The sequence below is a fragment of the Xyrauchen texanus genome, chromosome 10, assembly GCF_025860055.1.
Source record: "Xyrauchen texanus isolate HMW12.3.18 chromosome 10, RBS_HiC_50CHRs, whole genome shotgun sequence".
In the NCBI taxonomy this organism is placed as follows: domain Eukaryota; kingdom Metazoa; phylum Chordata; class Actinopteri; order Cypriniformes; family Catostomidae; genus Xyrauchen; species Xyrauchen texanus.
The window spans coordinates 43,489,395-43,513,356 of NC_068285.1; the positions used below are offsets into that span (position 1 = coordinate 43,489,395).

The 23,962-nt window shown below is 38.1% G+C and overlaps 1 protein-coding gene across 3 annotated transcripts in view; it reads right to left on the bottom strand.

The window, feature by feature from the left end:
* LOC127650135 (receptor-type tyrosine-protein phosphatase U-like) overlaps positions 1 to 23,962 on the bottom strand; it is a 298,945-nt gene that overhangs the window by 3,889 nt on the left and 271,094 nt on the right. For all 3 annotated transcript variants that reach the window (XM_052135337.1, XM_052135338.1, XM_052135336.1), the window contains 7 exons: positions 22,437 to 22,534; positions 20,870 to 20,986; positions 20,550 to 20,704; positions 15,646 to 15,781; positions 13,636 to 13,785; positions 7,497 to 7,811; positions 4,648 to 4,773 (listed from right to left, as the gene is read on the bottom strand). In XM_052135337.1, the coding sequence (XP_051991297.1) occupies positions 4,648 to 4,773; positions 7,497 to 7,811; positions 13,636 to 13,785; positions 15,646 to 15,781; positions 20,550 to 20,704; positions 20,870 to 20,986; positions 22,437 to 22,534 (1,097 nt within the window). The remainder of the gene's footprint in view (positions 1 to 4,647; positions 4,774 to 7,496; positions 7,812 to 13,635; positions 13,786 to 15,645; positions 15,782 to 20,549; positions 20,705 to 20,869; positions 20,987 to 22,436; positions 22,535 to 23,962) is intronic.

Below are 23,962 nucleotides of genomic sequence, written 5' to 3' on the forward strand. Positions count from 1 at the left end.
ACAATTTGCTGTCCCAACACACACACACACACACACACACACACACACACACACACACACACACACAATGTATTATATATATATATATATATATATATATATATATATATATATACACACACACACACACACACACACAGTATATATGTGTGTGTGTGTGTGTGTGTGTGTGTGTGTGTGTGTGTGTTTGTGTGTGTATACAGTGCTTTGAAAACGTATTTGCAAACAACATCTAACATTGTTTTATGTTTTCAGGCAATCTGAGTAAACACAAAATACAGTTTTTAAATTACAATGTTATTTATTGGAGCAAAAAATATGGGCCTGTGTGGAAAAGTATTTGCCCCTAGTTACTAAATCCCCAAATCTATGAAACTTAATTTTTAATGGGGTTCAGCTGGACAAGACACAACCAGGCCTGATTACTGCTAGCCCTGTTTTCAGCAGCATGAATTTAACTAAAAGGACTCAGTAGCACACTATGCCAAGGTCGAAAGAAATGATGAGGAACAAGGTGATTGAAATACATCAGTCTGGGAATGGTTACAAAGCTATTTCAAAGTTTCTGGGACTCTAAAGAACCACAGTGAGAGCCATTAGTGGCTACCACATTAGTGAACCTTCCCATAAGTGGCCGACCTTCCAAAGTTCCTCCAAAAGCACAGCGACGACTCACAAAAAAACTAAGGACAACATATAATGAACTGCAGGCCTCTCTCGCATCAATGACTCCACTATCAGAAAGGCACTGTCCAAAAATACCTTCCATGGAAGTGTGGTGAGGTGAAAACCACTGCTAACTCATCTAATTCAGATGAGGATCATCTGAATTTTACCAAAACACACCTTGATGATCCTCAAACATTTTGGAAGAATGTTCTGTTGACCGATGAGTCGAAAGTGGAACTGTTTGGAAGACAGAGGTCCCGTTACATCTGGCATAAATCAAACACAGAATTCCACAAAAAGAACATTATACCTACAGTCAAGCATGCTGGTGGAAGTGTGATGGTGTGGGTTTGCTTTGCTGCTTCAGGGCGACTTGCAATAATTGAGGGAAACATGAATTCTGCTTTCTAACAAAAGAGTCTGGACACCAGTCTGTGTAACTGCAAGTGTAACTGGATTATGCAGCAAGACAATGATCCAAAGCATAGGAGTAAATCCACCTCTGAATGGCTCAAAAGAAGCAAAGTTAAAGTTTTTGAGGGGCCAAGTCAAAGTCCTGGCATGAACCCGATTGAGATTATGTGGCTGGACTTTAAATGGGCAGTTCGCCACAGTGTTGTGAAAGACTGATCTCCAATTATCGGAAGCGTTTGGTTGCAGTTGTTGCTGCTTAAGGTGGCACAACCAGTTATTAAATTTAAGGGGGCAGTTCGTTTTTCACAGGGGTGATTAGGTGTTGGATAACTTTTTTTGCTACAACAATATATATATATATATTTGAAAACAGTATTTTGTGTTTACTCAGGTTGCCTTTGTTTTATGTTATATCTGTTTGAAGATCACACAGATATATAAGAAATTAAGAAGGGATCAGAATACTTTATAAAAAAAAATAAAAAAATAAAAATTATATATATATATATATAGAGAGAGAGAGAGAGAGAGAGAGAGAGAGAGAGAGTGCCTTACAAAAGTATTCAGACCCCTGACGAATTCTGTCATATTACCGAATTACAAATGGTACAATGAAATTTTATTGTGGTTGATATTTTATTTTATTTTATTTTAAAACACTGAAACTCAAAATCAGTTATTGTAAGGTGACATTGTATTTTTGATGGAAAATATTTTTATGAAAAATAAAAAACTGAAATATCTTGCTTGCATTAGTATTCAACCCCCACACATTAATATTTGGGCAAGCCACCTTTTGCTCCAATTACAGCTTTAAGTCTTTTGGAGTACATATGTACCAGCTTTGGACACAGTGACAAAGTGATTTTGACCCATTCTTCTTGGCAGATTTGCTCCAGGTTGTTCAGGTTGGTTGGGTGATGCTTGAGGACTGCAATTTTCAAATAGTGCCACATATTCTCAATAGGATTGAGATCAGGACTTTGACTGGCCACTGTAAGACATTTATAATTTTATTACTGAGCCACTCCAATGATGCCTTGGCCTTTTGTTTGGGATTATTGTCATGCTGAAAGGTGAATTTCCTCCCAAGCTTCAGTTTTTTAGCAGACTGAAGCAGGTTCTCTTGCAGTATTTCCTTCTATTTTGCTCCTTCTATTCTTCCTTCAATTCTAACCAGATGCCCAGTCCCTGCTGATGAGAAGCATCCCCACAGCATGATGTTGGCACCACCATACTTCACTGTAGGGATGGTGTGTCTTGAGGCATAGGAAGTGTTAGGTTTATGCCACACGTGGAGCTTTGAGTTTTGGCCAAAAAGCTCTATCTTGGTCTCATCTGACCACAAAACCTCCTACATCGCAGCTGGGTCACTCACATACTTTCTGGCAAACTCCAGATGGGTTTTCAGATGGTACTTTTTGAGTAATGGCTTCTTTCTTGCCACACTCCCATATAGGCCAGTGTTATGCAGTGCTCTTGATATGGTTAACTGGTGCACCATTAATCCACTCCCAGCCACTGAACTCTGTAGCTCCTTCAAAGTGATTGTTGGCCTCTCTGTGGCTTCTCTCACAAGTCTCCTTTTTGAGTTTTGAGGGACAGCCTTTTCTTGGCAGTGCAGCTTCCACTTCCTGATTACTGATCCAACTGTGCTCACTGGGATTTCCAAACATATGGATATTATTTTGTACCCTTTCCCTAATCTATGCATTTTTATTACTTTATCTCTAACTTCTGTGGAATGCTCTTTGGTCTTCATTTTCCTTCAGATTCACAGCTGGACGATCCTTCAACAATGGAGTTTTTATCCAGAAAATGTGATTGCAACTAATGAATTGTCTATCTACCCATCTATATATCTATCTGCCTCTCTGTCTGTCTTTGTCTGTGTATATCTACCTGTCTAACCAGATGTACTGGTTAGTGATGGGTAGCTAGGCATCAACTTTTTGTTAATGCCAATGGTATAGTAACTGTGTCCTCTTAAGGGCAATTTCTTTCATCTGTGTAACCTGGCAGCTTCCACAGCACAGGGGTTGAATACTTATGCAAGCAAGATATTTCATTTTTTTTTTTTTATATAAATACATATATATATTTACCAACATAAAACCAATGTCACCTAACAATAATTGACTTTGAGTTCCAGTGTTTTAAAATAAAATATCAATCAGAATGAAATTTCATTGCACCATTTGTAATTCAGTAATATGAGATAATTGGTCAGGGGTCTGAATACATTTGCAAGGCACTGTATATGATTGATAAGTTAATTGTTAAAATATAATTCAGTTTTTATTTTCAGTTTTTTACATACATTGTTGTCTAGCTTAACCACGCAACTCTGATAACAAAGTTGTACACATATGTGCCTAATATTTTACCTGTATTATATGGGCAAAAACTACAGTTACTACAAACTAGCCTCTACTGAGTAATTCATAGCTTAATCTAGGATAAATTTAGGACAGATGGTCAACCTGTTCCCCATTCTGGTATACATTTTAATTTTATGTTTTTTGGGGGGGGCTATATTTATTCGTAATTAGGGATGGCACTATTTAGGAACCCCATATATCAACAGCACTCTTGAGTCTTGTACCTTTTTGGGAAAGTGAGATTCATCGCTCCTGCATGGGTGGTTCTCTCTAGGGTCCTGTGAAGAGGCAGTAAGGGACATTTTCTGACAAACGGCTTAGAGAGTTTACTCTGATTGCAGAACTTCAGAGAGACAGAGGGGACATGAGGTCTGACAGAGGCTAGCAAAACTGACTCGGGCGCGGACTGGAATGTGGCTAAAGGTTGACAGGCGGGCTGACAGAAGTGCTAAAGGGGGCTAGCAGAGATCGGTGAAATGTTTCAGACATGATTTCATGGAGACAGGATGTCAACAATGAAGTCATCAGGGAGGACTAAAGTCAACTAGAGGTGTGAAAAAAAGTTTGAATTCACACAAGTCAATATCACAGAGCACACTGAGAGGTACTGACACACACACACACACACACACACACACACACACACACACACACACACACACACACACACACACACAAAAGAGTTGGGGTGAATTCATTAAACAGTTGCGCTACTTTTGCGCCTGGTGGTTTAGCGCAAAATCCTGCATCTTGTTCACCAATCACCTAAAATCTAGATCTTGTTATTCTCATGTTATGCCACACACACATCCAGTTAGAACTAAACTAATTTAAAACTAATTTCTTTAATTTAGTAACTACCAGTGCCATTTCGTGAAATAGACACTTTCAGACCAACTAAAAAACTCTTCTATTCCTGTATGGAATTCATTTTCTTCAAGTCTCTGAAAAGATAATTTAGCTATTAGCCTCTTGGTTAATTAACCTTTCTGGAGTGGCCCTGAAATCTGAGAATCTCTCTAAAAAAAAGATGGGAGTTAGAAGTCAGGTCACTGAACTGCTAAATTTAATGAGCTACTGTAATAGATGTCAGCGCTAACACTGGGTGAGAATAACTCATAATCGTAAGGCAATGGGAGATCCATATACTGTATATCTAGATGACTCTATACCTTAGACTTACCCGTGTTATATTGTTCACCCTGAATAGACGGGTGATGACATTCTCATCTGTAGACCTTGAAAGCAGCTCAACTGTCATTGGTCCATACTGCTGCATACCGGTTTCAGGCCAGTACTGTAAACAAGGCTGAAAGAAAGAACGCACTTTTATTAATCCATTTAAATATAAATGATTCTAAGTTCAGTCGTAAAACTCATCATGGCGCAAGCCGATAGGACTTTTAGACAATCAACTTGCATGTTTCCTCTTCGTCTAACATTTTGATTGCCTCAGTTGCATTTCATTGCAGCGCACTACAATAGTTTTCTTTCTGAAACCCTCCTCCTCCCCAGCATCACCTGTCTAGATCAGCATCAAAGGTATTAAATTAATGTATAATTGTACAGCAAGACAATAAATGCACTATAAAAGTAGTATGACTTGTGTGCTATATTCCAATTCTTTTAAAGCCATTTGATAGAAATTGTGTATGGAACAGACCGGAATTTAACACATTATTTACTCCCCACAGCGCTCAAATCTCATTCATGCTTCTGCATATTCAACCATGATGTGTTGCGATTGGTTACAAGAAACATGACAACCAGTGCAAAATTAATGCAGACGTGAATGAGATTTAAGAAGTGCAAAGATATATTCAGTAAAAATTGCTTAAATTTCAGTCTCTTCCTCACATTAAGCTATTTTATGGCTACAGGGGTTTGAAATACAGTCATATGGACTACTGCTATAGAAGTTGTTAGCCCTTGGCAAAGTAATTCGGGTTTGCAAAGACATGGCAGTGAGCAAATCATGACAGAATTGTAATTTCTGGGTGGACTATCCCTTTAAGTGACACAGAAATGATGAAGGGTTTGAGGAAAAGCCCTCTGGTCTAAACAACACTGCAAATTCAATTCCGGCCCACCAAGTTAAATAATCCTTGCTCATTTCTCCATATTGGACACATTTTCTAGTCCCATCTCCTATTATCCCGTCAGATTAACATTTGCCCAATGTGTCAATTAAATTTCACTCATGCCAGTTTTCAGAAAGAACTAATCCATTGTTGGAAATGGGCGTAAAAACTTGCATTTCCACGGGGAGATACAGAATATGAGATATAAATAGATAAAACCTTGTCACAGTGACGAGTATTAACAGAGTGACATGGTGCAGAAGAAGATAAATATTCAGACAAATACACACAGGCAGCTCAGAAAGGGGGTGGGGGGGGGGGGGCTATGGCAGAAAGATATTTCTAGAAAGTTTCACACGCATCAGATGGAAGACAGAATAGAGAAATGACTAGAAAATAGTCTTGCACAGTTCACCACACACACCCAAGCACATACATAAAGAGGTTTTATCAGGTGAATCATTAAAAGATTATTAAAAGTCAGAGTCTAATTCTGTATTCAGTTGATAATGTGCATGAGAGATGTTTCCTCATGGAGAACAGGCCACATCACTGCTTGTGTAAGTGAAAATCAGCAGTGGGCTGGTGTCTTGGTGAGTTTGTCCTTTCCATTGGCAATTTAGACAAGACAAACACATTATCAATGCAGGGAGTCGAGAATGAAAGGCAAATTTTAGGTCTACATCTCACCCAGGGTGAGAATTACAGGCTTAAACAAACCTAAAGGACATCAAAACTAGAAAATACATAAAACATAAAAGGCTACATTCACACTGCAGTGGAGTGTGGCCAAAATCAGATGTTTTTTTCTAGATCGTACATTCAATTTAATGCAACAATTTGTGTTGGAATAGTATCAATAAATAATTGTAATTAATTCTCCATTGTTAGGGAAGCTGCTTTGAAACTGTAGCTTCCCAAGCGACACGCTAATCATTACATATACAGTAATCTAAAGTCAAAAATATAGTGATTAAACAGCAGCAATGAAGTAAATATTTTGCTTTCAAAAGAAAACAGTGACTTCTGGTGCAGTCGCTTAAAGGCTCAAGTGAATCAGTGAATCATTTAGGTAAACTAGTTCATTTACATGAACTGTCTGAACCAACCATATAACAAAAATGAATTGTAGTTCCCAATGCTAAATGAAAGGCTGATTTTGTTTGTCTGAAACAGTCTGAAAGAACCGATTCACTGAAATTATTTGGTTTTCCCAGCGGTACATGAGAGAGAGAGAGAGAGAGAGAGAGAGAGAGAGAGAGAGAGGTTTAGGTGAGTATGTTTGATTACTCCATCTGCTTCACTGCTACATTTTCACAATACACTGTGACAAACGTAGTGTTTTGAGACAATACAGTGGTATTTCTTGGAAAATGCAGCTTGTTACTGGAAAAATTACACTATTGTGAAAATAGCTGAACTACTGACACGCTACTGAAAAAGTAATATAGCAGTGTTGCTACTTCTAGTCCCCAACACTGAAATTTTCGTTAAATTGAATGCAAGAATTTACACAAGAATGGTTTTTATTCTTAATAAACTGTCACAATTAATTCTCATACACTATTAAGTGTGACAATTTAGCATAAGAATAGTTTCAATAAAATGTTGCAAATAAAATTCAGCACATTAAGTCAATGCGACAGTAGACATAGTTTCAATAAATTCAATGCAATAATGTATGTAGGAATAGATTCAATACATTCTCCATTAATAAGAATTGTTTCCATAAATAGATTATATATTATAAATAATAGATTCGTTTTGTTCATTTAAAACTTTATAGAGCATTAACCTTAAAAATATCATCTGTTTTAGGAGAAAATTCAACTTGCTTTCTTTTATTGAGATTTTGGGAAATAATAATAACAAAATATTAATAAACAAATGTGATTCACAACCAGCGTTAACTCATATAATTCTCTAATGTATATTAATCTGGTTTTCTTACCCAGGCTGAGTTGGACTGGTTGAGTTGATTAAGCATGACGATGGAGGTGCAGCCGTAGTCGAACACGAGTCTCCAGAAATCTGCGGTGGTGGTGGGCAGAGGGTGAGGGGTCACCACAAATGCAGCCGGCTGCAGAAAGCTATCCATCAGGGCCGCGTTTATATAGTTGCTGCCGTCTCCCTCTGTGGACACCAGAAACGCGAGGGCACGGTCAGGTGGCAGAACATCCATGCTCCGGTTCTTCTCACGGTTCCGCGGCAGCAGAGAGACACTGCACTCCTCCACCTCCAGGTGAGGGGTGACGGAGTTTAAAGTCTGAAGAAAAACGTCAGAAAGAGAGACACATACGGGCAGATCAGGGGTGTGTGAATACACTCACAGGATGCACAATGAGATGATTAAAGGAGACAATGAGAGAAGGCAGAAAACAACCAGAGGCGAGAATAATAACCAACAAAGAGAAAATAGACAGACAATCAGGTAGATCGAGAGGTTGACAGACAGGTAAATAGACAGGCAAGAAGATATACAGTCAAACACACAGACAGGTACATCAGTAAATAGACAGACAGGTAGAGAGATGGACATACAGTACATCTGGTTAGACAGGTAGATAGACACAGACAAAGACAGACAGAGAGGCAGATAGATATATAGATGGGTAGAGAGACAAATTGAGAAACATACAGATAGACAGACAGGCAGATAGACAAGTAGATAGACAGGTACGCAGATCAACATACTGTACACACAGGTAGACAGACAGACAGGTATACAGACTGACAAGTAGACTTACATACTGGTAGATAGACAGAGAGACAGAAAAGTATATAGATAGGCAGGCTGATAGACAGACAGGTAGATAGACACAGACAGGCTAAGACAGACAGAGAGACAAACAGACACATAAAGAGGTATATGGTCTGACCAAGTAAATACATATAAAAACAGACAGACATATAGAAAAACAGAGAAAAGACATTTAAATAGATAGGAAGACAGATAGACAGGTAGGTAGACATACCAAACGACAGACAGACAGACCGATGATAGATCAAAGGCAAAGAAAAGCACACACACACACACACACACACACACACACACACACACACACACACACACACACAATAAGCTCAATAAGCCTGGCAGCTTAATAGCAGAAAATAATTTTTGTCTGGTTGCATATAAATAGGTATGTTATGAGTCTTTGGGGAGAATGAAATCAAACTGAGAATTATGCGGATTATTAAACTTGATAGGTAAAGTGCTTCAATCCATATTGGTTCTGACAGCACAAATGGGACATTGCAATTATGATTATTAAGATTACAATTGGCTTTGAAAGCTGTCATCAGATGAACAGGGGCAGGTATACACTCAGGGCTCGTCAGGTATGAAGCCATTAATAGCTTAATGTTAAAAACACACATGCAGAGCAGAGAGGTGAGAGACACCTTATTAAATCTACAGACTGTAAAGCTGGGTGACTTCTGCACAGTTTGAGCTGTGAGTTAGTATACAGCAATGCAGTGAATGGAACACAACGACATGCTTTTGTGTGACTGTGATATTTGTGGATAAGCAGCATCATGTACAGTGAACGATTTGTTATGCAGAAGGTAGGATCTGACTGACAGCTCAGCAAGCAGCACTCATTATATCTGTGACCTTTGGTTGGTTTTTAAGTAATTGTTTTTAGAAGTAGGAAACACTTGGGGAAAAAGGGATGTGCATTATTTTTCTATACAAAAACATTATTGGTACCTACACTATGTATGCATACATTACGATGCCTTGATGACCTTTCAATGCATCATCGTATGTATCAAAAGAGAGAATTTCACAAAACCTATCAAGTAAATACATAATAAATAACAAAATAAATCTTAATCTCATTTCTGTAATAATTGTACTTTAAATTATTAAGTATGTGTACTTAATGGCAGTATTTTAATGGTAGTAATGTGTTGTACTTCCTTTCATTTATGTTGATTAAAAAAAATATAATCATATAAAAGTAGTTTATTTTAATTAAGTTAAACAACAACAAAATAGGCTTATTAGTTATGCAAAATATAATTTAGTATTTGTTTCTCTTGCTTTAGGGGTGAAATATGATCCCAATATATCATTTTTAATGAGATTCACCCATAAACCTTATTGTGATTTGAAATGTAAATCTTCATAAAATAAATGCAACAGCTACAGTACATGCAATCTATACAGTACATGCAATATCAGTATTGCGTTACACTTCATTTTGAGTTATGTATTTATATGCAGCAACTAAGGACACATTTGGTCATAGTCTGCTATTCATCTACATTCACTGAGCACATTACAGGAACACTATATTAATACTGGGTAAGGCCTCCCTTTGCCCTCAAAACAGACTCAATTCTTCGTGGCATGGATTCCACAAGATGTTGGAAACATTCCATTGAGATTCTGGTCCATGTTGACATGATTGCTTCACACAGTTTCTGCATATTTGTCAAGTCAAGTCATATTTATTTGTATAATGCTTTTCACAACTTACATCGTTTCAAAGCAGCTTTACAGAAAATCAAAGCAGCTTTAACAAAAATTATGCTGTTAAAGTTTTCATTATGTGGTTATAATGAACAACAAGATTAAAAACCATGCCTTAAAAATGATAGTCTTGGTATTAACGGGTGCAAAGTGTGCCAAGAAAACATATCCCACAACATTACACCACCACCAGCCTGGGCAGTTGACAAAAGGCTGGATGGGTCCATGGATTCATGAGGTTGGTGCCAAATTCTGACACTACCATCTGTGTGCCTCATCAGAAATCCAGATTCATCTGGCCAGGCTGCATTTTTGCAGTCTTTAATTGTCTAGTTTTGCTGAGTCTGTGCCCACTGCAGCCTCAGATTCCTGTTCTTCAGAATCAGAATCAGAATGAGCTTTATTGCCAAGTATGCTTACTCAAACAAGGAATTTTTCTTGGTGACCGAAGTTTCCAATGCACAAACAATACAACAACTAGAGATAGGTAATACTGATAATAATACAAAAATAGAATAAGAATAAAAAGTGAATAGTAAATAAAGTAAATGTTTAGGTCACTGTGTCAAGTTAAATATAGTTTAATACTTAGAACACATCTTGAGATCCCTTAGTTCAGATTTGCGCTCCATCAAGTGTTTTGAACGCAAGAATGTAACGCATGTCTGTTTTGCGCTGTCTGGTTGTTTTCTTCACTGTATAAACTGTACATTACCACACAGCTGAAATTTCACTTACTGCCCTCTGGAGTAAACAGGTGGTACTACAAGCTTTAATTTCTCAGGAATCTTCCTTATTACAATCCGGGGGCATTGCAATTAATTGTGTTCATTTTTTTAACATGTTATTTTTTATAAAATTAATTGCACTGAATTAACACGTTAAATCGACAGCCCTAATATATATATATATAACTGTCCGAACTGTAATCTGTTGAAATCTGATTTCGTAGCTGCACCAAACCAGACAGTTACTGAAGTGCAGAGGATTGACTCTATTTCTGCTGAGTAGAACTGTATCAGCAGCGCCTGTGGCAGGTTATTTATTTATTTATTTATTTATTAATGCATTTGGCAGACGCTTTTATCCAAAGCAACTTACAGAGCCCTTATTACAGGGACAGCTGGCGAAGGAAGTATAACCTCTGCTGGGCCTGTGAGGAGATAGTGCCCAGGAATCTGAATGACTCCACTGCTGCCACAGTACTGTTTAGAATGGTGAGGGGATCAATGTTGGGGTGTTCCTCCAAAAGTCCAATATCATCTCCACCGTTTTGAGTATGTCCAGTTCCAGGTTGTTTTGACTACACCAGTGAGGCAGCCGTTCAACCTCCCTTCTGTATATTCGTGGAACCCGACGTGGTCTTCTGCTGTTGTTGCCCATCCGCCTCAAGGTTTGACATGTGCATTCTGAGATACTTTTCAGCTCACTACAATTGGAAAGTGGGGTTTTCTGAGTTCCCATAATCTTTCTGTAGTCTGGGCAGTGTTTCCCAAAAGCATCATATGCTAAGTAGATCGTGAAACTATTGGTGCCAATGGTCACTACGATCAACTTAAGCTTGTGATGCTTTTGGGAAACACAGCCCTGTCCATTCTCCATTGACCTCTCTCATCAACAAGGCATTTCCGTCTGCAGAACTGCCACTAAGTGGATGTTTTTTTGTTTTTGGCACCATTCTGAGTAAACTCTACAGACAGTTGAGTGTGAAAATCCCAGAAGATCAGCAGTTACACAAATACTCAAACCAGCCCATCTGGCACCAAATATCACGCTATGGAGATCATAGAGACACATTTATTTCCCCATTCTGGTGGTTGATGTGAACATTAACTGAAGTTCTTGACCAGTATCTGCATGATTGTATGCACTGCTGTCACACAATTGGCTGATTAGATAATCGCATGAATAAGTAGGTGTACAGGTGTACCTAATAAAGTGCTCAGTGATTGTATATCTTTTGTCTGCACTCCTTTATATTCCTAAAGACAACTCCAATCGCATGTCGTAACTTACACAATCACCGCTCATTTTCCTCTTAAATAATATGTACTGTAGCTAACATCACTATGTTTTCACGTTTTGTTCTTTGAGATTTGTGCTTCTTTACAGAGTTTGTGTAATGGGAGCAAGCAATCAGATGCAGTTAATGTACCTGATCAGGTAACATCCTCAGTGCATTAGCAGAGTCCACAACATTAAACCAAGCTGTAATTATACTGTAATCAGAGGCAGTACTGCTGCATATATCTTGCAAAAACAGTAATAAGACATGTGCATGATTATGGGTTGCCTCCGCTCATGGGTAAAAAAGGGGTCAATCCATTACATTTACGGAAAAAGTTTGCAGAAATGTGATCAGTGACACTAGACAGGGTGCAGTGTATGAAAGCTACTTTGAAACTGCAGCTTGAGTACTGTATATTCACAATATAGCTGGCCATTATATATATTATGTCCCTTTGTTGCTTTGACCCAGAATAACATTTTGAGTTTTATGCACTAAAATATAAAGGTTTAAGCATTCTAATGATCGGATTTTTAAGTTTCTATCCCAAACCATTGTGGAGATATAATACTTCTAATGTTGGATTTCACAAAACCTTAATGTTGATAAAACTTGCTCTAAAGATTCCATTCACGCATTCCACAAGAAGATTGTGCATCCTCCAGTACAAAGCGATTTAATGAGTTGTATCTGCTCTGCATCTGTTGTTGCATTGCTGACAGTGACGGTATTTAAAATTTTAGCAATTAGCTCTTCTCCACAGTTAATTTACTTACAAGCAATGGACATCAAAAAATGTTTCAGAGGTAAATGTATACAGTTAAGTGAATGTTGTTGATATCATTGACATCTTCATGTGGTTGAAACACTGATTTGCCGATTACATGAGAGACTATCACTTAGGTCTTTCAACATCCAGTCTGAAGTTCATTCATGTGTTTTTCATGCTGTTACTTTGTGGGAGGGGAGACTCTATATGCAGCACTCCCATCTGAATTGACAGCAGTGCGATTTGACACATTTAACACCACATTTAATAGAAATAATAAGAATACAAAAAATACAAATATTCCACGATAATACTGTCAGATTAAAAACTTAAATTTTCCAAAAGCGGCCCATTGTGACCTGATTAATTGTGGTGGAGCATGTCACATATGGTCCCTGACATGTAGGGTTAATAGTTGGACTTTATTAGACATAGGCTTTGAGTAAGGGCATCAAAAATGTGTTATCAGTTCACCTGAAAAACAAAATCGAATTTATAATGTATAGAGTTAATTTAATTAGCGCTTTTGATGATGAAATAATCATTGGATTTTCCCAAATTTTTCCGGGTTATTGACTTTAAATCCTTGAAAGATCCTTAGGAAAGGTTTTGTTGGAGACATTTAATCACCATGCCATTATTTCAGATAAACCCACCCCTAAAGGCACAAAACCAACTAAGTAAAACAAACTGTGAAACTCCATACACAAGTATGGAGTTCCACAAGGCTCTGTATTAGGACCTCTGCTGTTCTCCCAGCACATGCTTCGCTTATGAGACATTTAAACATGGATCACCTAGATGTCATATAAATGTTACATGAGACTCACCTGAAACTCTTCTCGGAGTTGAGAGGTGTTGGTCTGTGAGTCCACACTTAACATGTCCTTATATGTGAGAGCAAACTCACTGATGGGGATAGCGGTCTCTCCACACAGGCAGGCCTCTAGTATGGCATCATGGATGAATATATACTGCTCCTGATAAACACAGAGAGATACAGAGACAGAGAGTCAGATGAGGTCAAACTAAGAAAACAAGTGATTAATCAAACAAAAGAGGCAACATCAAGACATCCAAGATGCAGTGTTCAATTATTTGCCTTTATCTGCCTTTAATATAAAATGATGTGACAAAATGTCAGATAAATTAATTAAGGGGGTAAATATAAGCTTAATTTAGCAGCGTAGGAAGCAGCATGTCAAAGTTAATAAAATCTATATTCCCACATAAAGATTTACAATAGTGCTGCGCTCGTCAACACGTGGTTGTCAGGATACTGAATTTAGAACAATATAGAAGATTCAATATAGATTCATAATCTTGATTACATGATAATTATTATCACTATTAATGAGGGACAAGAAGCTGCATGATGCAAGGTATCATTCATGTTGGGGTGCAATGAGTTACATGAATTCCTTCTCTATGTATGACCAATAGTAACAGTAATGCTTGCATTGGCAAACAAAACTAATTGTAGTGATATGAGTGTTCCTAATTAGATTTTTCAATCTAACCCTTTCCTTTAGATTCTGGCTCCCTCTTTCACTATCGTATTTTGTATTGAGGTTCAGAGTTCAGACATCAGCAGTCTTTGTTTTTGTTCTATTTGTCTCTGTTGAGTGAGTATACAGGACTGGCCTTCAGCTTATGTTGTCTATTCATATATTATGAGCATCAGTATGTAACATTGATGGTAGAGATCTGTAAGTGCATTAAAAAGCACTCTAGACAGTTTTATGGCCTTGCATTTGTTGTATTAAATGCTCTTGTGATATTAAGCGAACAGTGATTATATATTAAATTATGCTTTCGTCTTTGTAGTCCAGAACAGTGTCCCTTTAGGGGTTACTTGAACAGAAATATATTCACGGCTGCTTTGATCCCTCAGTTTATTAACATGCAGTTCACCATTACACTCTCTGCAAACTGACAATATGAGTTACATAAGCTAATGAGTTTGAGGAAAAGTAATAAAATTAGGGAAATGTTCATTAAAAGTAACATTTAAAAAAAACATATTTTTAATGTTATTGAATGCCTTTTAAAAAGCAGCCTTCAAGGAGCTTTATGTTCTAGTCCATTTATTAGGTGCCCAAGCGCTGGGAACCCAATCGTTTTGGCCACAATTACTAATCCAAGTCGTATTCTTTATTTATTTTTTTCTACCTTAAAGGAACAGTTCAGTCATTTACCCTCATGTTGTTGAGAATCTGAATGATGTTATTCCTTTAATGGAACACAAAAAGATATGTTATGCCGAATGTTAACAACTTTCTTTGCATCTTTTTTTTTCCATACATTCCTGATGATTGAGGCCGTCAATCTACCTAACTCACCCTTTATGTCTGGAACAAGATAAAGGGTGAGTAAATTAAGGCAGAAGTCACATTTTTTGCGATGATCTGTAACTTATTTGCATGAGATAATTTCATGAATAAATACATGCCACTGGCTTTGAATTGGCATGGAAACACAATATCAGTTTTTAATATGAATGTTGTGTATGTGCCATATAACCATTTAACAACATATGTTTTGAGCTGTTTGGTTATCTGGAATTAGTTTTTTAATATATAGTACATTGGCACAACTTATCTCCAAGTAAACTTTGCGTTTATTTATAAATTATTTATTTCCAAAGGTCATGCAATTCTAGTTTTGAGAATGACAGGCTTGTTGCCATTTTTTTGAAAGTATAAATAATTAGCAATGAGGGTATCAACTGAATGTCATTCAAACCAACTACACTTTCGAGCAACACTTAGGCCAATCAATTTATACAGCTATTAGATACAATTTCTTAACTGCACAGTGAGTTTGTAATTCCATTTTACCTCAGTCTGGATCATGTTGATGCGCCGTGAGCAGAGTGTCTTGACGCAGTTATAGATGTCCACCACACCTTCACATTCTGCCATGTCCAACATCACGTCCAGCACTATGTAACATCCGGTGCGGCCAGCACCCACACTGAACACAAATGAACAGAGCGAGGGATGAAGGAAAAGTCTATTGGTTGGTGTCATTCCTATGGTCCTATGTTTTCCAGATTCATAAAGCACATAATGACCACATGACATTGGGTCCTATGTTCCCAGGGTCATTTCCCACAGTTCCCAGGGTCCTATGTTCCCCAGATTTATAGGGTTTAGGTCAGATTAGAGTTAAGGTTAAAATTTATGAAATAGTTTACCTTCAAATGGGTCAAATTTGACCCGAACACAATAGGAGGGTTAATGTGTGTTAACAGAATATTGAACTGGGAAACTTTTTATATTATTACTAGCAAACTAGCAATTTTTATATTATTATTGTGGGGTTTTTTTCTGCAAAATATGACAATGTCACAGTGATACAAGACCAGACCTGAATCCTGCTCACATGGCTACGTATAAAATGAATAAATAGACATGAAATATTGATTTGAGAAGAATATTGATGTTTTATGAAAGAAAAGGAATGTATATACACTCATCTAAAGGATTATTAGGAACTCCATACTAATACTGTGTTTGACCCCCTTTCGCCTTCAGAACTGCCTTAATTCTACGTGGCATTGATTCAACAAGGTGCTGAAAGCATTCTTTAGAAATGTTGGCCCTTATTGATAGGATAGCATCTTGCAGTTGATGGAGATTTGTGGGATGCACATCCAGGGGATGAAGCTCCCGTTCCACCACATCCCAAAGATGCTCTATTGGGTTGAGATTTGGTGACTGTGTGGGCCATTTTAGTACAGTGAACTCATTGTCATGTTCAAGAAACCAATTTGAAATGATTCGAGCTTTGTGACATGGTGCATTATCCTGCTGGAAGTAGCCATCAGAGGATGGGTACATGGTGGCCATAAAGGGATGGACATGGTCAGAAACAATGCTCAGGTAGGCCGTGGTATTTAAACGATGCCCAATTGGCACTAAGGGGCCTAAAGTGTGCCAAGAAAACATCCCCCACACCATTACACCACCACCACCAGCCTGCACAGTGGTAACAAGGCATGATGGATCCATGTTCTCATTCTGTTTACGCCAAATTCTGACTCTACCATCTGAATGTCTCAACAGAAATCGAGACTCATCAGACCAGGCAACATATTTCCAGTCTTAAACTGTCCAATTTTGGTGAGCTCTTGCAAATTGTAGCCTCTTTTTCCTATTTGTAGTGGAGATGAGTGGTACCCGGTGGGGTCTTCTGCTGTTGTAGCCCATCTGCCTAAAGGTTGTGCGTGTTGTGGCTTCACAAATGCTTTGCTGCATACCTCGGTTGTAACGAGTGGTTATTTCAGGCAAAGTTGCTCTTCTATCAGCTTGAATCAGTCGGCCTATTCTCCTCTGACCTCTAGCATCAACAAGGCATTTTCGCCCACAGGACTGCCGCATACTGGATGTTTTTCCCTTTTCACACCATTCTTTGTAAACCCTAGAAATGGTTGTGCGTGAAAATCCCAGTAACTGATCAGATTGTGAAATACTCAGACCGGCCCGTCTGGCACCAACAACCATGCCATGCTCAGAATTGCTTAAATCACCTTTCTTTCCATTTCTGACATTCAGTTTGGAGTTCAGGAGATTGTCTTGACCAGGACCACACCCCTAAATGCATTAAAGCAACTGCCATGTGATTGGTTGATTAGATAATTGCATTAATGAGAAATTGAACAGGTGTTCCTAATAATCCTTTAGGTGAGTGTATATCTAATATATAATTTATTATTTAATATTCTATTTTTTTTTATTCATCCCAGGAGGTCTCCTATCCAGGAACTGGCCAGGCTCAACCCTGCTTAGCTTCAGTGGGCAAATGGTCTTGAGCTACAGAGTGATATGTCTGCTGGTAAGATACAGCCTCACATCCATTTTGACGTGCTCACTGAGCATTGGAGTTAGAGACCCCAAATTTGGGTCAGCTACAGTTCAGAATGTCCTTTATCATTATACCAAAATTCATAACTTTCCTATGCGTGATTCTATTGGCTGCCATAGACTTTATAAGGACACTAACGATTACAGTAGGTATGTACACACCTTCATTGCTTGGCCCCTAATAATAATAAGATCATTCTACTTAAGAATACAACCTCAGAATGCTGCAACTTGCCAACTGCTAATCAAGTATTCCAAGATATTACCCTTTCAATATCAGTCTGTCTGTTATCATCCATACACATGTTGTATTGATATTGGAAGCCGTTAAATATGTTTAAGAGCTTTATTTTAATGGCATCACTTGTGACAAGCCAGGAAATGGCCAAGTTATTGAGTTAACTGCACAAACATGTTAACTGCAAATGTGATTGACTGACAGCTATGGCATTATTAACACTGTTTAAAGTGTTGCTTACATGAAACAATGTTTGGGGATGCTTTGATCACTTGGCTTTCTATCCAATTTAATGTTATCTGACACAATAACATCTTTCAAATGGGGGCATCGTTGGACTGGTGAACTGCAAGTGTGTGTGCCTCTTGATGATTGGTAGCAGATCCATGAACACTTTCATATCTGAGGTCTGGAAAAATTGGAGAAGCTTGAAAAGAGATGCATCAAACGTATTTCAGAGGTCCTTAACTTCTTGTATGATCCAAATGGAATACTACATAGAATGTAATAGTGTACACACTTTATACTGCCGATTTCATTTGAATGACATTTTATTTTGTCTGATCAAATAATCAAAAGTCTAAATAGAGAGTATGATGTAAATCGTGAATTATTTTGACTGTTGGTTCAGTGATCAAATTGGAATGGCAAGTCAAGATAAATTCATTGGGATACAGTTTTCAGTTCACAGTGTGCTCTGGTTGTCTACTGCACATTTTAGAAGATTAGGGCCACTGAACGGCTGGATTTCTGAGTGGTGTCCGGAGAATATCATAGGATTTATAGACAGTTGGAAGGGGTTTTGGGGTAGACCTGACCTGCTGAAGAGAGATGGACTCTATCCCTCCAGGGAAGGTGCCGCACTCCTCTCTAGTAATTTGGCTCATAGTCTTAATAGTGATTGTATTTGAATAACTGGGGCCCAGGTCAGGAAGCAGACAAACTGGTTAATCCGAACATCTGCTAGCTGCCTTGAGATGTCTCACAGGTCACATAAACTACAACACATAGACTGTATCACCTAGGTATCTCATTGAGACTGTGTCTGTTTCCCGAACTACCAAACACAAACCCCTCACTAAATAATTTAGAACCAATTTTATTACGGTCATTGACAGTGAATAAATGCAAGTTAATTAAATCAACACAAAACAGCATTCACAACCCATTATATTTCTGTGATGTGTCATATTTCCAAATGAATCTGATTTTATTCATCTGATTTTATTGTATTGTGAAAAGTGGGTTTAACAGACTGGACTTCAATTATGAACTAAATCAATCCCCTCCTGAAACTCCACCAGCACCCATTCATTAAAATATAAGTGGCATTGATGACATTACGAAAAAGAAAGTCATTTCAAAGGCAGAGCAAGTTACTTCAATTTGATGAAGTATTACAAGTGATTTTCTTTCTTTTACTGATGAATTGTGCACAATAAGACCAGAAGAGTGTAATAAGAAAGTAACTAAGGGGCAATTTTGCTTTCATGACTTCAAACAAGTTTATTTAAAACTGCATGATGACTTTAGTACACTTTCACCAATAAGTTTTATCTCTCAATGTGTGATGATTATAAGATGTTCCAATTATTGAAGTGAAAGCCACCATTATGTCAATGAAGTTCGGGACCTCTGATGGCTTCCCATCATTTGATTAACAAAGATATGTTGGCCCCAGTACTGTGAAAAGTACATTCAGAAGCCACATGCACATTACGTAAGACTTTTAATAAAGGTCTAATATCCGGACAGTCAAAACCAATCCCACTAATTATCTTACTAAACGTTTTTAAGTAGAAAAAATAGAAATTTAGAAAGAGATATTTTTCTTGAGTAACAGTTTGTCACAGGAGATCAACAGATTGTCAGATGGTGCAAAAGAAACAAAACCCTTTACGCTTCATATGTGGGTGGATTAAATGTTTTAAAATGATCTGTCTGTAAAAATGGAGCGGCTGTGGCTCAGGTGGTAGAGCGGGTCGACTGCCAATCGTATGGTTGGTGGTTTGATTCCTGGCCCACATGACTCCACATGCCGAAGTGTCCTTGGGCAAGACACTGAACCCCAAGTTGCTCCCAATGGCAGGCTAACGCCTTGCATGGCAGCTCTGCCGTCATTGGTGTGTGAGTGTGTGTGTGTGAATGTGTGTGAATGGATGATTGGAGGCACAGTGTAAAGTGCTTTGGTAACCTCTAAGGTTAAAAAAGCACTATATAAGTGCAGATCATTTACCATTGACCATTTAAAAAATGTTAGGACAAGTAATGTGGAAAAAAACCTGGTTATATACTTAAAAGTTTTTAATGAAATATCTCCTAGATCTATTTTGTTCTCTTATTCTGTACTGTTTGGTGCCTTTAAAATGTGTTTAATTGACATAAAATAAATATGAAAATATAATTTATAAACCTTAATTCACCTAATATCGTAAAGCTTAATTTATATATCATAGTTCATAAACAAAGCATCTATTCCAACATTTGTTACATTGCATCTACAAAAACCTTATCAAAATCCACTGTTCCTAATCTAAAGTGTATGTAACAAATCTAAGTATTAAATGGGATATCATTTGTGCAGTGTTTTCGATATAAAACATGAAGATGGTGCAATCAAGGAGTAATGTCTTGTTACCTGCAGTGGACGACCACTGGCCCAGTGTCAGGCGGAGTGGAGGCTTTGACCCGCCGGAGGAAGGCCAGCAGTCCTGTAGCATGAAACGGGACGCCATGCTCGGGCCAGGATGTAAAGTGGAACTGGCAAACCTCATGTTTGGCTGGGTAACCTCGCTGATGAAACACCAAATATTTCATTTTAAATCATGATACAACATTCAAAATCATTATTAACTCTCCACCATACTTTAAAGTAAATAATAGTTGGACCAAGAGCATGTACGCAAAGGGGGCGGATGTTTCATATAACATTATTCTGAAAGAAGTTGACGCGCTTACCCGCTCCATGGCAAAGGTGCGTACAGTGTATTCTGCCAGAGTTTCTGTTTTCAATAGAGTGATTTTAATGTCTCCATACAGCTCGCTGTCATCAGGCCAGTATTTACAACACTTCATCTAGAAAACACACAAACTGTTAACACACATCAGATAAATCAAACAATCAAGCACTTCAAGATACTTTCAAAATGTTTTATGGGGGAAATAATTACTGCAATATATTAATCTGTATGTACACTAAAATTGTAAATTTGATGACTGCAACACAAAATATCTTTTTGATTAATGCTAATTTGACACCAGTTGACACCTCACTGAGCACCACCTTAAAAGCATTTCTGAACAGTCCTGTCTTAGCATCTGACTAGTGTTAGCTTTTTTACAAATGAGAGTCTATGGAAGTATTTAAAAAAAAAAACCTCCCATTCATTGCTATGGGCAGTTCTTCAGAGCTTGTCAGAGCGAACAACCGTAACCAAGGGGGTGAAGCTTAGCGAAGGGTCAATTACAATAGTAAAAGTATCAGCCTGATCTCATGAAAATAATGTGGCTGTGGCATCATTTTTGCTAAATGAAATTACGTGGTTCATTACACGTATGGCAGCAGTTCTGAGGTGACATGTCCACTGGGTGGCACTAAAAGCAAGTTCATTATCTCCCAAAAAGATTAGGTTTTAAGTCAAGGTTAAGTTTTCAATCAAAAAAACATGCTTACCTACAGTAAACCTTAAACCTAAACCTAACTGACAGTGTCATAATGGCAAATGTGAGATAAAAACACATTTACTGAAGCAACCACAACATTTTGTGGTGCTTCTTTGAAACTTTCAGCGCACTGTAGAATTGTGTGATCTTCAGGAGTCGTACCCCGGTCCTTTGCATCGCAAGTGCAACGCTCAATCAGTTGAGCTACTGCGCAATTTGATTGTGTTTGAACAAGCTTGTAACTTTGGCTATGTACTGCAAACGTTAAAATGTATTGCCTTAAAAGTAATGCGCTCTAGCAAAAGTGTTTAGATGTCATAAAATAGCATTGTGTGTGGGAAAAGTAAATATTTAAAAACAGATAATCTGCTGTTTTACTCGTGATTTGTGTTAAAGTGAGTAAAAGGCATTATTGTTGTAGCGCCTCTAGTGTTCATTTCACCAGAATACTGAAAAATTATTGAAATAATTTAGCAAAAATATAGATGTAGTTATGTGATTCTATGAGACCAGGTTGCGTTTGAACACAGAAGTGTAAGTAAATGAATTGTTATTTTTGGGTGAACTTAACAATCTCTGTAGTGACCACGGTATTTTGGTGAAGACTTTGGTTTCCACCTAACAAAATTATTATAATTTTTTTGGTGAGGGATAACAGAAAGCTGGCACAAAATCAAATGCAAGACAGTCAAGTCAATACAAATAATTGCTCAGAGAGAATGTTCTTTGGCTAATGGGGTGCCTAGGTAAAGTTCGTCTTCAGTAATGGCCAGCTGAACTTCAGTGGTCAGTGTTCAGTAATGGAAGGAGTACATTAGTGGGCGGAGGAGGCCACATGCAGAGGTAGAGTTATTCTACTCACTCTCCCCACCTCCACCAGTTTGGTGATCATCACGATGCTGTAGCAGTTCTCCTGCCAAACCATGCGCCAAAAGTCATAGATCATGTCCTGCTTGGGCCCTGCAGGGAGAGAGAGAGAGCGTGGCATGAGATTTGTGGTGGGAGTGCATGAATCGAGCGGAGGATAAAGAGAAGAGATGTAGTGAAATCGAGGGTCAAGTCATCGTTGAGGATTACATAAGAACAAAGAAACAGAAATGCCAGAACACTGGTGGGATGGGAGAGATATCAGCTCATATAGAACACAAAGAAAAACACTTTTGCAAGCAGAGAGAGAGAGAGACAAGTGAGTAACCACAAGAAACTAGATTTTAACATTTTCTGATGAAAACGTGAGTGGCGTATGCCCGAGTGTTGTGGGTGGCAACCAGGGTGCTGTTATGCAGTTGCTTGGGTGTTTTGGATGGTTTCTGGGGTACCACACGGCATTTACATTTACATTTATGCATTTGGCAGACGCTTTTATCCAAAGCGACTTACAGAGCTCTTATTACAGGGACAATCCCCCCGGAGCAACCTGGAGTTAAGTGACTTGCTCAAGGACACAATGGTGGAGGCTGTAGGGATTGAACTATCAACCTTCTGCTTAACAGTTTAGTTCTTTAGTCCACTACACCACCACTCCAGGCATTTGCTAGGGTGGCATTTACTGCATTGCTACACAATTGCTAGGGTGTTGTGAGTTGTTGCTAAGGTGTTGCTATAAGGTTGCTGATGTGTTCTGAGTGTTTTAAGCATGGTGATATGTGGTCCCTAGTGTATTTGGGAGGATGCCAGGGAATTGAGGTGCAATTGCAGACTGATCTCACAATGAAATCGGAAACAGTAGGTTGACTTTTCTTTTGCTAAATTCTTTTAGTGCTAAGTGTTGTTGGGAGTATGTGCATGTGTGAGATACATTTTCAAGGTGTAATGTTCACAGAGGGGTGCCAATAGAGTGTTGTTTTCAGTTGTACAGGATTTAATACAGTAAAGAAAAATGCATATGTTATAAACTGAAAACCCCAAACCTCAACCTAAACCTAACCAACTGTGGAGTACAAATGTAATGTTAGAGGTTATTTGTGTGTGTGTGTGTGTGTGTGTGTGTGTGTGTGTGTGTGTGTGTGTGTGTGTGTTACATTATGGAATGACTTGAAACAGTGATCTCATTCAAATGTACTGTAACAGGAGAAGAAAGTGGCTGGAGTCATTGTGAGCGAGGTGTTTGTATCAACTCGTGGCTTTATGACAGGCTTTTCTTTCTTTATTTAGTTTTTTCCTGAGAACAGTCCACTTTTCTCTTCCATCTGCACTGGACTGTGGTCTTAGCCCGTTCTAAGTTTAGAATTGGTTTCGCCTTCTCACATACTGAGGGGTTGCCAATATAATATTCTACAAAAATATTCATGTAAAAAAATTCAATTAAAAATATGTATTCTTGCCGTAAGAATGTCTATACGGTACTGTCAGGTATAATATCACATTGTGTTATTTTCACCACATTTG